Raw genomic sequence first — 12,260 nt, 5'->3', positions numbered from 1 at the left:
TGTCATCCATGAGATGCCGTTGGGGAAAGGACAGAAGCTACACACAGAAAACGCTAAATCTGAGCTATCAGACATCGAATGGAGGTGTTGAGAAGGAGGTGGATGTAACAGGTCTGGAGTTCAGAGAGAGGCCTAAGGTGGAGATATGGATTTGGAAGTTGTCAGCGCAATTTAATTTACTTCGATCAGACCTCACTGTGTGCCAGGGGCTGGGGCAGAGATGAGTACAGCGGCACGTGAGGAGGCTGCGAGTTGGGGCGGGCCAGGGATGGGGATCGGGAGGAATGGACCGCGGAGCCGAGGTCCGGGGGCGGGACCGTGACGCACTGGGCGCATCACAAAAGGCAGCATTGTGAGGCTGGCGACTGGGCGGTGCACGGCTGGGAGGACCCGCCCACAGAGGGCTGGAGGGGCGGGGCGGCGCTCCCACCGTGAGCGCGCGGCGCCCTCTGCAGGCCGCAGGCGGCGGCGTCACACAGGTAGCCTCAGTCTCCCTCTCCTCCCTTTTCCCGCCTTCCTCAGGCCACAGTTTTTCGTTGTAGCTGCTGTTTCCGAGTCTTTCTAAGCCTCCGACTTCCGTCCCTTGCCCCTCCTCTTCGAGGCCCGCCTGTCTGTGTCTTCGCGGGAAGACTGCCAATAAAGTTTTTTCTCTTCTCGCTCTCAGGCGCCTCGCCTCACCCCCAAGTACCGCGAGATCCGGCGGCGCGGCTCCCATGGCGGCGGCGACGACGGAAGCTCCAGCGGCCTTAGCGACCGTGGAGCCTGCGATGCCGGCGGAACCTGCGATACCCGCGGAGAAGGTGGCCGGGCAGTTCTCGGCCTCAGAGCCAGCCTCCCTGCCCGTGCGGAGCCTTCGGACGGCTCACGACGTCGGCGGCCCGCGGACCCGCACCGGGGACGTGCTGTTGGCAGAGCCGGCGGACTTCGAGTCGCTGCTGCTGTCCCGGCCGGTGCTGGAGGGGCTGCGGGCGGCCGGATTCGAGCGACCGTCGCCCGTGCAGCTCAAGGCCATCCCTCTAGGGCGCTGCGGACTCGGTGAGGGCGGGGGCCCTGGAGGGCCCGGGAGGGCAGGAGGGAGGAAGGCGGACAGCGGCGGCTGGGCCCGCGGCGAGGGCCGGGGACGCCCCACGCCCGCGAGCCTCAGTTTCTGCCTCTGTCAAACGGAGGCTCAGTCCTGAATTCGAAGGTGATTAAGGTCCATTGCACACCGACCAGTGGGTCTGGGTTTGAGAGGATAAACGGTAGTAAGGATCTCATCCTGGATTAGAGTAGGCCATAAATGCAATGACAAGAGTCCTTAGAAGAGAAGGGAGACAGAGTAGAGAGCCATGTGAAATGGAGGCGGAGATCGGAGTTAATGCGCTCCAAACCAAAAAATGTCTGGAGGCATCAAAAGCTGGAAGACACAAGGAAGGATTGAACCAGTGAACTTTTGGAGGGAAAGTGGCCCCGCTGTTTTCATACTTCTAGCCTCCAAAACTTTGAGGACATAAATTCCTGCTTTCTAGGCCAGAAGAAAAAAAATAAAAGAAATAAATGATAGAGGTCCAGAGAGGAAGCATGTGTCTGGATATGGCCTCATACGTTTTTTTTAAGAGTTAACTTAAAACGAAGGTGCTAACGTTAGGTGATTCCTGGAGACCCTTCTAGTTCTGGGGTTTCATGTTGCTACCTAATCTTCCGTCTGTCCTGGCTAGTGATAATTTTTTTTTTTTCCTCCTCAGATTTAATTGTTCAAGCTAAGTCTGGCACTGGGAAAACCTGTGTATTTTCCACCATTGCTTTGGACTCTCTTGTCCTTGAAAACTTAAGCACCCAGGTGAGTTTAGCTCAGGGGACCCAAAGGAGGGTATGTTATGTGGATTTTACTACAGGGCAGATGAAATACCAGTAACTCATCAGAGGTAGAAGTGAATTTGGCGAATGACTGCGTTAAGACATATGGAAAGTAGGCATTGAGGCTGTTGAGTGGTGGTGGTGCGAATGGTGACCATTATACATTATGTTATTATATATTATACATTATATTGTGTTACAGAAACTTGGACATTTCTGTCATTACTCCTGTTAAATAAAATAAGTCTGCCAAGTGTGTCAGTTTTGTCATTACTTGAAAATACAGATAAGGAGTCTTTGTTCTTTTATTTGCTCCTGGGTTGTGGTGAGGTTTAGCATTTGGCCTGATTCATGGTAATGAGGTGCTGATAATTGCGGGTGGTTCTTCCAGTGAATGCATCATATTGATCTCCCTTCTTCTGGGTTCTTTCTGAGTAGGTCTGAGAGAGCCTTACCTAAATTAACGGGGATTGGATTTGGGGATCATTTCTCTCCGAAGATTTGTTGAGCCCCTGTTATGTATAAACAGTATGCCAGGCACTGGGGATACGAAGATGAATCAGTTAGGATCCTTATAGTCTCACTTTGTGATTATGCAGTTACGACAGACTGTATTTCAAGTTCTCAGTCGTGTAAATCTGATGGTGATTCTTCAGCAGTGTTTTTTAACCCAGATACCCATATTCATCTTCTGTAAAGCTTTTTTTTTTTTTGTCTTTTTGCTATTTATTGGGCCGCTCCCGTGGCATATGGAGGTTCCCAGGCTAGGGGTCTAATAGGAGCTGTAGCCACCGGCCTACGCCAGAGCCACAGCAACGCAGGATCCAAGCCGTGTCTGCAACCTACACCACAGCTCACGGCAACGCCGGATCGTTAACCCACTGAGCAAGGGCAGGGACCGAACCTGCAACCTCATGGTTCCTAATCGGATTCGTTAACCGCTGCACCACGACAGGAACTCCCTGTAAACTTTTTGAGTTCTACCATCTATCTGCCCAATCCTGAGTGATGCTGCACATAGTCCCACTTCCCAAGGACCTCGGCTAGTCTCATGACTTGAGATAGATGTAGTTGAGATTTTGGCTTCTGACAATTTGCCAGCAGGTCAAATGCCTAAGCTCTGAATAAGTTCCATAAGTAAGATTTTTTATTAACTTAAGATCTTTGTGGTATCAAAGTCATGCATATTCATTTTTGAAAATTGGGAAAATTCTGAAAAAGGAGAAGTACCCAAACCAAAATATAATCTCACCCAGAGAGAAACTGCTATTCACAATTTGGCATATTTTCTTCTAGTCTTCTTAAGTGGTTTTTTCCTTCTCATAGTTGAGAACATGTAATTTCACCTTCTTTTCTTACAGTCGTTGTATTGCACAGTTTTCACCACGGCTCTCAAGGCCTTTCATGACTGAGCCTCTGGAGCTAGATCTCTGACCCTGATTTGGTTCAGCCACATGGGCCTCCTTGCTGGTCCCCAAAACACCAAGAACCCTACCATGTTAAAGCCTTGGCATTTGCTGTTTCCTCTTCCTGAAAATAATTCCCTGGGTGTCCCAAGCTTGCTAGCTCTATGGGTACATTTAGGTCTCTGCTCAGATGTTCTCTCTTTAGAGGGGCCTTCCTTCACTGCCCCATTTAAAATGCCTTCTTCCCTTCCTTTGTCTTTCTCTTTTCCCTATTTTATTTTCTTCATAGCACTTTACATTACCAGCTGTTATTTATATGTTTGTTTAGTGTATGTCTTTCATTCAAGAATGAAAGCGGGGAGTTCCCATCGTGGTGCAGTGGTTAACGAATCCGACTAGGAACTATGAGGTTGCAGGTTCGGTCCCTGCCCTTGCTCAGTGGGTTAACTTGCCTCAGCTGTGGTGTAGGTCGCAGATGCGACTCGGATTCTGCGTTGCTGTGGCTGTGGCGTAGGCCGGTGGCTACAGCTCCGATTTGACCCCTAGCCTGGGAACCTCTGTATGCCGCTGGATCGGCCCAAGATAATGGCAAAAAGACAAAAAAAAAAAGAATGAAAGCGTCCTGAGAACAAGGACTTTGTATTAACTGTTGACTCCACAGCAACATGTATGTTGCCTCGGGCATAGGAGGTTCTATCTGATATATATCAAACGAGTACATGAATGAATGAATGGACTGGTTTCCCTTATTTAAAAAAACTCATTATTTAAAATGATCGCATAAATGAAAAATAGCTTATCCTATAATGAACGTTTTGATCACATGTATTTACTTACTGACTTGTTAAAGGTTTTATTTTTGTTTTTTTTTTAAAGATTTTGATCTTGGCTCCTACAAGAGAAATTGCTGTACAGATCCATTCTGTTATTACAGCCATTGGAGTAAAAATGGAAGGCTTAGAATGTCATGTGTTTATTGGAGGGACTCCATTATCACAAGACAAAACCAGACTTAAAAAGTGTCATATTGCGGTTGGTTCTCCTGGTAAGATATCAGTGCTTGTTTATAACTGGGACTTTTAAGGAGCTGAACACTTAATATCAGTAAGAACACGGCAATCTCTGGTAACTAAGGTAATTATTTTGAGGATTAAAAATAAAGAGCATTAGATTAGTGAGATATAAATACATGACTGGTTTATGTTAACAGAATTTATGAAATCTCCATTCCTAAGGATGTTTAAGATCAAGTATGGGCTAGGCTTCTGAGAAGACGACCAATGAGGTGACCAAGAGGAAACCCTTCTGAGCCGTGGTTTGCGATTATTCTTTGCTTTTGTATTAGTCCTTCAGTCATGGATCACTCAGAATTATAATCTAGCATCCAGTGCCTTAGCAGTCAAGTCTTTTGACAGGAACAGTGTTTATTTTCTACACTTACTGGTGATAAAATGTGAGAGAAAAATAATGGATTTGGGCAAGATCAGACCTCAGTTTTTAATTTGCGATTTAGTGTGTAAAAGCAGAGTAGTAATGAGGGTTATCGGGCAGGGAAGTCAGCAGTTCATCCTGTAAGTAAAGTAACAATATTGGCTAAAATTTTCATAGATTTGGTGCATTATGAATATTTTGATTTTTTTTTTCCTGGAATTTAGGCAGAATTAAACAACTGATAGAACTTGACTACTTGAACCCAGGCAGTATACGTCTCTTTATTCTTGACGAAGCAGATAAGCTTTTAGAAGAAGGCAGCTTCCAGGAGCAAATAAAGTAAGAAAAATAACGTCACTATTAAAGTAACTAACTTCACTATTAAAATGGTGCCCCAGAGTCTCTGGCTTTGGCTTTTCTAGGTGGTGATTACCGTTGGAATAGCTTCCATGGTGTGTGTTTTTCCTCTGTTTTGCAGTTGGATTTATTCTTCCTTGCCTGCAAGTAAACAGATGTTAGCAGTATCAGCTACTTACCCTGAATTTTTGGCTAATGCTTTGACAAAGTACATGAGAGAGCCCACGTTTGTAAGACTAAATTCCAGCGATCCAAGTCTCATAGGTTGGTATGAATATTGGATACTTAGTGGGTTTGTTTGTGATATTCTGGAGCTTTCCTTTACTTAGTTGGCTATTGTTTTCATGCTTGCTGTTAGAGTATAGCAAATGTGTTTTAACAGAAGACTCTTCTTTGTAGGTTTGAAGCAGTATTACAAAGTGGTCAATTCATACCCTTTGGCCCATAAGATTTTTGAGGAAAAGGCTCAGCATTTACAGGAACTATTCAGCAAAATTCCATTTAATCAAGCCTTAGTCTTTTCTAATTTACACAGCAGGTAATGTACCTTAAAAAGTCATCTGGGGAACTCGTGAAATAAAAGGGTACGTGTGGGGCAGTATTTGTAAGATCATGACCCTCAGTGTTATTTTTCACAGAGCACAGCATTTGGCTGATATCCTTTCTTCTAAAGGCTTTCCTGCTGTGTGCATTTCAGGTAAGTTCATCTCTTGCCTTAATCTTTGTTTACTATCCCGACTTGAAGCTTCTCCAAACTACTTCATGAGTCGTTTCGTGAGTGTGAGGTTACATTCAGTCTTCACAGTAAAGGGAATTTCAGGTTTATTTTTCATGGGGATTTGATATATCAATATTTGTGTTTTTTAAGAAGTAACATGGGGGCGTTCCTGTTGTTGCTCAGTGGTTACAAACCTGACTAGTATCCATGAGGATGTGGGTTCGATCCCTGGCCTCACTCAGTGGGTTAAGGATCCAGCGTTGCCGTGAGCTGTGGTGTAGGTCGCAGACACAGCTCGGAATCCCGCATTGCTGTGGCTGTGGTGTAGGCCGGCAACTGTAGCTCTGATTAGACCCCTAGCCTGGGTTCCTCCATATGCTGCAGGTGTGGCCCTAAAAAGCAAAAAAAGAAAAAAAGGTAACATGGTATATAATAAAAAATTAGAAAACTGGAGTTATATCACAGAAGAAAATGATTTTGTAAAACAAAGTGTTGTCTTAAAATGGTTATTGTAAAAATGCTGAGTTGCTAACTGACATTGATGATCTTATGGAAGGCAAAACTGATTCATTTTTTGACACAAAGCTAAATTATTACTGCTGAGCTAATAGGGATGAAAGATCTAGAGGAATTTTTGATTAGCGAGGTCATTTTTAGAGTTTTGATTGTTAGCTTAGTTTTTAACCTCTTAGTATAGACTTATTTAGTCTTGGTATATTATGTTATATTTTTAATGTGTTGAAGACTGGAAATTATGATTTGTAGGTTTGATAAATGTACATTAGCTTTGTTTGTTTGTTTTTTGTTTTCTTTTTTTTTGGCTGTGCCTGTGGCCTGCAGCAGTCCCCTGGCTGGGGATTGAACCTGAGCCACAGCACTGACAAGGCAGAATCCTTAACTGCCAGGCCACAGGGCACTCCTGACTTGTTTTTATTTTTATTTGCTTTAATTTTTATTTTTTTTTGTCTTTTTGCCGTTTCTTGGGCTGCTCCCGCGGCATATGGAGGTTCCCAGGCTAGGGGTCAAATCGGAGCTGTAGCCCCCCGCCTACGCCAGAGCCACAGCAACGCGGGATCCGAGCCGCGTCTGCAACCTACCCCCCAGCTCACAGCAACACCGGATCCTTAACCCACTGAGCGAGGCCAGGGATTGAACCCACGTCCTCATGGATGCTAGTCGGATTCATTAACCACTGTGCCACGACGGGAACTCCCTGGCTTGTTTTTATGTGACTTTCTTTCTGGGTCTTCTTAGGCAACATGAATCAGAATCAGCGACTGGATGCCATGGCTAAACTGAAGCAGTTTCATTGCAGAGTCCTCATTTCCACCGACCTGGTAAATTTTCTGTTCAGTTTGGGTAACTAATCCATCTGGACATACGTTCTGTTGTCAGATATACAGATTTCATCTATTATTTTAGGTGGGTGTTATTTCACAAGAGTACCAGGAGATGATTGTCTTTCCAGTGCTAGGGAATATGCTTTCCTAAAAACGTCTTTTATATTTTTGTCTTTATTCTTGAAATTAGTCAGTAGAAATGAATATCTTTTTCCTTTGCTACTAAATATCTTCCTTGCTCCTAAATATTCTCCTCTTAATTTGGCTCTTGGTTATCCTAGACTAAATAATACAGTGTGCTCATGCAATAGTTCATGCAAACAAACAATTGTTGTCTTCTTCAATTTAAGACTTCCCGTGGAATTGATGCTGAGAAGGTGAATCTGGTGGTAAACCTGGATGTCCCATTGGATTGGGAGACATATATGCATCGGATTGGTAGAGCTGGCCGCTTTGGTAATAAAAATAAAAATAAAAAAAGGATTTGGGTGCTTTCCTTAAGGTGAAGGATCTGTAATGTGGCATGTGGACTTGAAGCATCATCTATGTGAAAACGATTTACTATTTAACGTTCCTTCTGTGCTTTAGGTACTTTGGGACTGACAGTGACCTACTGCTGCAGGGGAGAAGAGGAAAATATGATGATGAAAATTGCCCAGAAATGTCATATTAACCTTCTGCTTTTACCAGGTATATTTTGTCTGTTTAATTTTGCTGTCAAAGTTATAGTGGTTATGATGATAGGCCTAATAAAAGTAATCGCTAATATAGAGTACTTTTGATGTGTTGGGTACTGTTCTGAGCACTTAAAGTTTGTTAACTCATTTAATTCTCACCACAGTGCTGTGAGATGTGCTACTCTTTGTCAGTGAGGGTATTGACGTATAGCAAGGTTCAGTAACTTGCCTAAGGTTCTGTAGCTAATAAATAGCAGAGAGAAAATTGTAAGACTAATGACACATGAAAAGTGGAAAAATAGTACCCTATTGTGTTAACTCCATATTTTACTTTGTAGCCTTGCAGTTTGATTTTATTCTTTTATATCAAGGGGTGTATGTTACCTCTTATATTGCCCTGAAGCAGTTCTTGCCATATTCTCCTTTGTCACCATGGGCAAGGAACAGTTTCTTTATTTGAACACTATTCTGAAAATTTTGAAGTATTTTCTTTTCATTTTAACAAGTCATTATTAAGCTGCTTTTAAAAAGTGCCATCTTGGAAACAATGCATGTTTGAAAGTACCAAAGAACTCTTGAAAACTTAAAAAAAAAAAGAATCCTTGGAGTTCCTGTCATGGCTCAGAGGGAACGAATCTGACTAGGGTCCATGAGGATGCAGGTTCGATCCCTAGCCTCACTCAGTGGGTTAAAGATCTGGCGTTGCTGTGAGCTGTGGTGTAGGTTGCAGACACGGTTCGGATCTGGTGTTGCTGTGGCTGTGGTATAGGCCAGCAGCTACAGTTCCAATTCAGCCCCTATCCTGGGAACCACCACATGCTGCAGGTGTGGCCCTAAAAAAAAAAAAAAAAAGACGTAAGAGAAAAAATCCTAAAGAAACTCTTGGATGGAAATATTGTTTATTTGCTGTATAGCTGACCACTGAACAACGTGGGGGGTTAGAGGTGCCAAGCCTCTGCCCAACGAAAATCCTTATGCAGCTTTCAGCCAGCCCTCCGTATCCATGCTTCTGCATCTGCTAATTCAGCCAAGTACGGATTGTGTAGTATTGTGGTACAAACTGGAAAAAAAATCTATGTAAGTGGACCCGCGCAGTTCAAACCACTGTTCTTCAAGGGTCAGCTCTCTGTGCTAATGTATGCGTGTGTGTGTGTGTGTGTGTGTGTGTGTAGTATGTACGTGACCTTCTAAAAGATGGGATGTGTCGTTACTGAATGACTACAACATGAACATTGTACCAATTTATATTGAACTCCTTTAGTGGTTTTCACAAAGCCGGATTAAGCACAGGTTTGGGAGTACTGTGAATCTAGTAGCTTTGGCTTTGTGGTAACTCATTTTATGATATTTTTACAGATTTCTTTAATTGCTCTAAGCTTATCTCCTGACTTACAAAATACTTGTTTTTAGAGTAGATAGTCTTCAGAGTCTCTATCAGTTCTAAGACTATATTATGTTAATTCTCTCTATGTATAAGACATTCATAATTACAAATATGGAAAAAATAAATTGGAAATTGGTACAAGAGTGTTAGGACTTGTGGTAGGATTTAGTATCATAACATGTAGTGATAAAAATAAAATTTGCCTTTGGATACCAGAAAAATGACATCTTTGGACCTTTATGAAATGTTAACAGAGCCCTGAAATCATGAGAAAACGGTATTTGTAGTGTTAGATCTGTATTGGACTAGACACTTGCGTGACGCCAGGCTGTTGAGCTGAGTTGCCAGGAGCAGGAGGAAAACTGGCCTGAATGCTCGGTCTCCACAAGCCAGGGGTGTCTCCTTACTAGGAACCTGTGTTTAGCCAGAGGGTCTGTTCAGCAAAAGGTCCAGAGCCCCAGCTTAAGGATCCCCGTCTGAGGGATTAAGTGGTGGACCCGCATACATGCAGCAGCAGCGGCGGCGGCGGCGGCAGACAGGCAGGATCTGTGCAGAGCAGGGCCTCTGTGTACCTGGTCGGCCAGAGATGAAAACCGGTCACCCTTAGGGAAAGTCTGAGTGCAGGTGGAAACAAATGGTCATACCTGCATGGGATAGGAAATTTAGAGAGTTGGGATAGGAAACTTAGAGAGCTGGAGCCAGCACGTTTTTTAAAACTTCAAAGTGCCATTGGTACCATAGATCTTTTCACAGCCCTCTAGCTTTTTCCCCCTCTAGAGTTTTTCCCTGCCGCTGTTGAGGGCAGTGATTTCTCCCTGGTAGAAGTAGGGGGGCAGATTTACTCGGGTGGAGAGTTGCAACTGTAATATTGATAGGCTTTGGGAGCACCGTCTGTTGTCTACGGTCTTGTTTTGCTGTTACCAGCAGTGAGACAATGGGGAGGAGCCGAGGAGTGGAAAGATGGGAGGACGGCTGGAGAGGCCCTCCCACTCCTAGAAGAAGCGCTTGTCTAGGGAGGGGGTGGAGGGAGAGAGTTGCTTGTGAATATGGGATGGGTCTTGAAAATTTGGGGGCAGATTTCTTCACTGCAAGGATGGCTTAAGTCTTAAAATACTAATGTGTTAAGCTTCTTAGTATGTTATTAGTGTATTTTGTTTCTTAATCTCATTTGACCATTGAAAGCTGTTTGAAACCTTTCAGAAAATGCTGGTCTAGAGCAGCTCGAGAATTTAGTATTTCTTTATTCCTTTTATGTAGATCCTATTCCTCCTGGTCTGATGGAAGAATGTTTGGATTGGGATGTGGAGGTTGAAGCTGCCATGCATACATATGACTTAGCAAATGTACCTACCCAGCCTCTAAAAAAGCAAATTCAAAAAATAGAGAGAACCTTTCAAACTCGGAAAGCTCATGGTAACCACGTGGCTTCATCAAGAAATACTTCTGTATCTGCCCTATCAGTAAAATCAAAAAATAATACCAAACAAAAGCTTCCCATGAAAAGCCACTCAGAATGTGGAGTTGTCGAAAAAGCAGTGTCACCTGAAGAACCGGGCAGTGCTATACAATTGGAAGAGCAAATGAAGAATTCCGTTCAGAACTCTGTTGAAAACTCAAATAACAGTCAGCACCACGTCAAAGACGCTTCAGTGTCACTCCCCAAAATTCCTTGTTTGTCTTCCTTTAAAATTCACCTGCCATGCACTCTGACTTTTGCAGAACTGGTGGAGGATTATGAATGCTATATTAAAGAAGGCTCAGAGAGACCCGTGGAAATCATCAGACACTACACGGGTCCTGGGGATCAGACTGTGAATCCTCAAAATGGCTTTGTGAGAAATAGAATTCCTGAAGGGAGGGTGCAGATACTGGCAAGTAGCAGCCAATCTGGAGACTCTGAGAGTGACAGTGACTCATACAGCTCAAGGACCTCTTCCCGGAGCAAAGGAAATAAGTCATACCTGGAAGGTTCTTCGGACACTCAGCTGAAAGACTCAGAATCTGTTCCTGCGGGTGGCCACCTCTCTAAGGGACAGCCTCTGAGTGGAAACGCCACCCCTAGGCTAGCAGCGTATCACGACTCACCTGAAATCCAGGTAAAGGCAAGGCATAAAGAGGGGGCCGGCCACAACCAGAGGGCCAAGCAGAGCCGGAGAAACCCCTCGCGGCGGGCTGCCGGTCGTCCGCAGCCAGAGCCCCAGGAAGAGCGCTGGTATGGCTGCCAGAGGGAAACGCATGCCAGTTTTCCTGACACCTATCAGGACTATGAGGAGTACTGGAGAGCTTACTACAGGGCGTGGCAGGAGTACTATGCTGCCGCCTCTCAGTCGTATTACTGGAATGCTCAGAGGCATCCAAGCTGGATGGCGGCCTATCACATGAACGCCGTGTACCTGCAAGAGATGATGCGTGGCAACCAGTGACCACACGCCCTACGTCAGACCACCTGGAAGCATCAGCGGGCGGTACCTCTGGGTTGCCATTCTCCTTGACCTAGAGGAGAGTGGCACTGATGGCATTTTTGAGGAATTGGAAAGATCTTGAGGTTGGGACACAGCTATTTTTCAGACTATTGTGGCCTAAATGGTTTAGGTCAGGTGCATTAACTTTTTTAAAGAAACTTCACGGATCAGATTCTCAGAAGAAAATTTTTAGGACATAGAGCTAAAGGTCCCAGCGTGCCATTTTCGCTAAGCCATTCCAGAAAGAAACATTTAAAAAGACCTATACCACTACTTAACTTTGAAAGAATAAAAACAGTTGAGATTTGAAAAATTGCTAGTTTATGCTGTGGTGTTCTTTCCAAAAGTCATGGGCTGCATTTCTGTAGAGGTGTGTGCTTGTAGAAATTTGCATCCTGGGAGAGCAGAAAATCCCCTTTCCTTTTAGGTTTAGGCAGGAAAGAATAAACATTGCTTCAGACTTTCCCAGAGGCACTTGATTTGATGCCATTTGCTTCCAGTAAAAATGTTTGTTAGCAGTAAAAATACAACCTTAGCCAAACTGTGTTTACAGGTTTATGTGTTCTTTTGTTTTTAGGATTATGGAAGGTGTCTCGATGTGCATTAAATAGCTAAGGATCATCAGTGGTTTCCTATTTTTGTTTCTCAG

General features: G+C 44.2%; 1 protein-coding gene across 1 annotated transcript; it reads left to right on the top strand.

Annotated features, from left to right (window-relative positions):
- The first annotated feature begins 511 nt into the window (after positions 1-511).
- On the top strand, positions 512-11,924 carry DDX20 (DEAD-box helicase 20). Its single transcript, XM_047785008.1, has 11 exons — positions 512-1,035; positions 1,725-1,819; positions 4,119-4,287; positions 4,898-5,012; positions 5,152-5,294; positions 5,430-5,568; positions 5,669-5,727; positions 7,003-7,085; positions 7,439-7,544; positions 7,677-7,778; positions 10,407-11,924. The coding sequence occupies exons 1-11, from the start codon at positions 714-716 to the stop codon at positions 11,570-11,572; spliced, it is 2,499 nt and encodes an 832-aa protein (XP_047640964.1). The 5' UTR covers positions 512-713; the 3' UTR covers positions 11,573-11,924.
- Positions 11,925-12,260: the final 336 nt, after the last annotated feature.

The sequence above is a fragment of the Phacochoerus africanus genome, chromosome 6 (assembly GCF_016906955.1).
Source record: "Phacochoerus africanus isolate WHEZ1 chromosome 6, ROS_Pafr_v1, whole genome shotgun sequence".
In the NCBI taxonomy this organism is placed as follows: domain Eukaryota; kingdom Metazoa; phylum Chordata; class Mammalia; order Artiodactyla; family Suidae; genus Phacochoerus; species Phacochoerus africanus.
The sequence above is the reverse complement of the archived record's forward strand: the minus strand, read 5'-3'. Positions and strand labels throughout refer to the sequence as shown.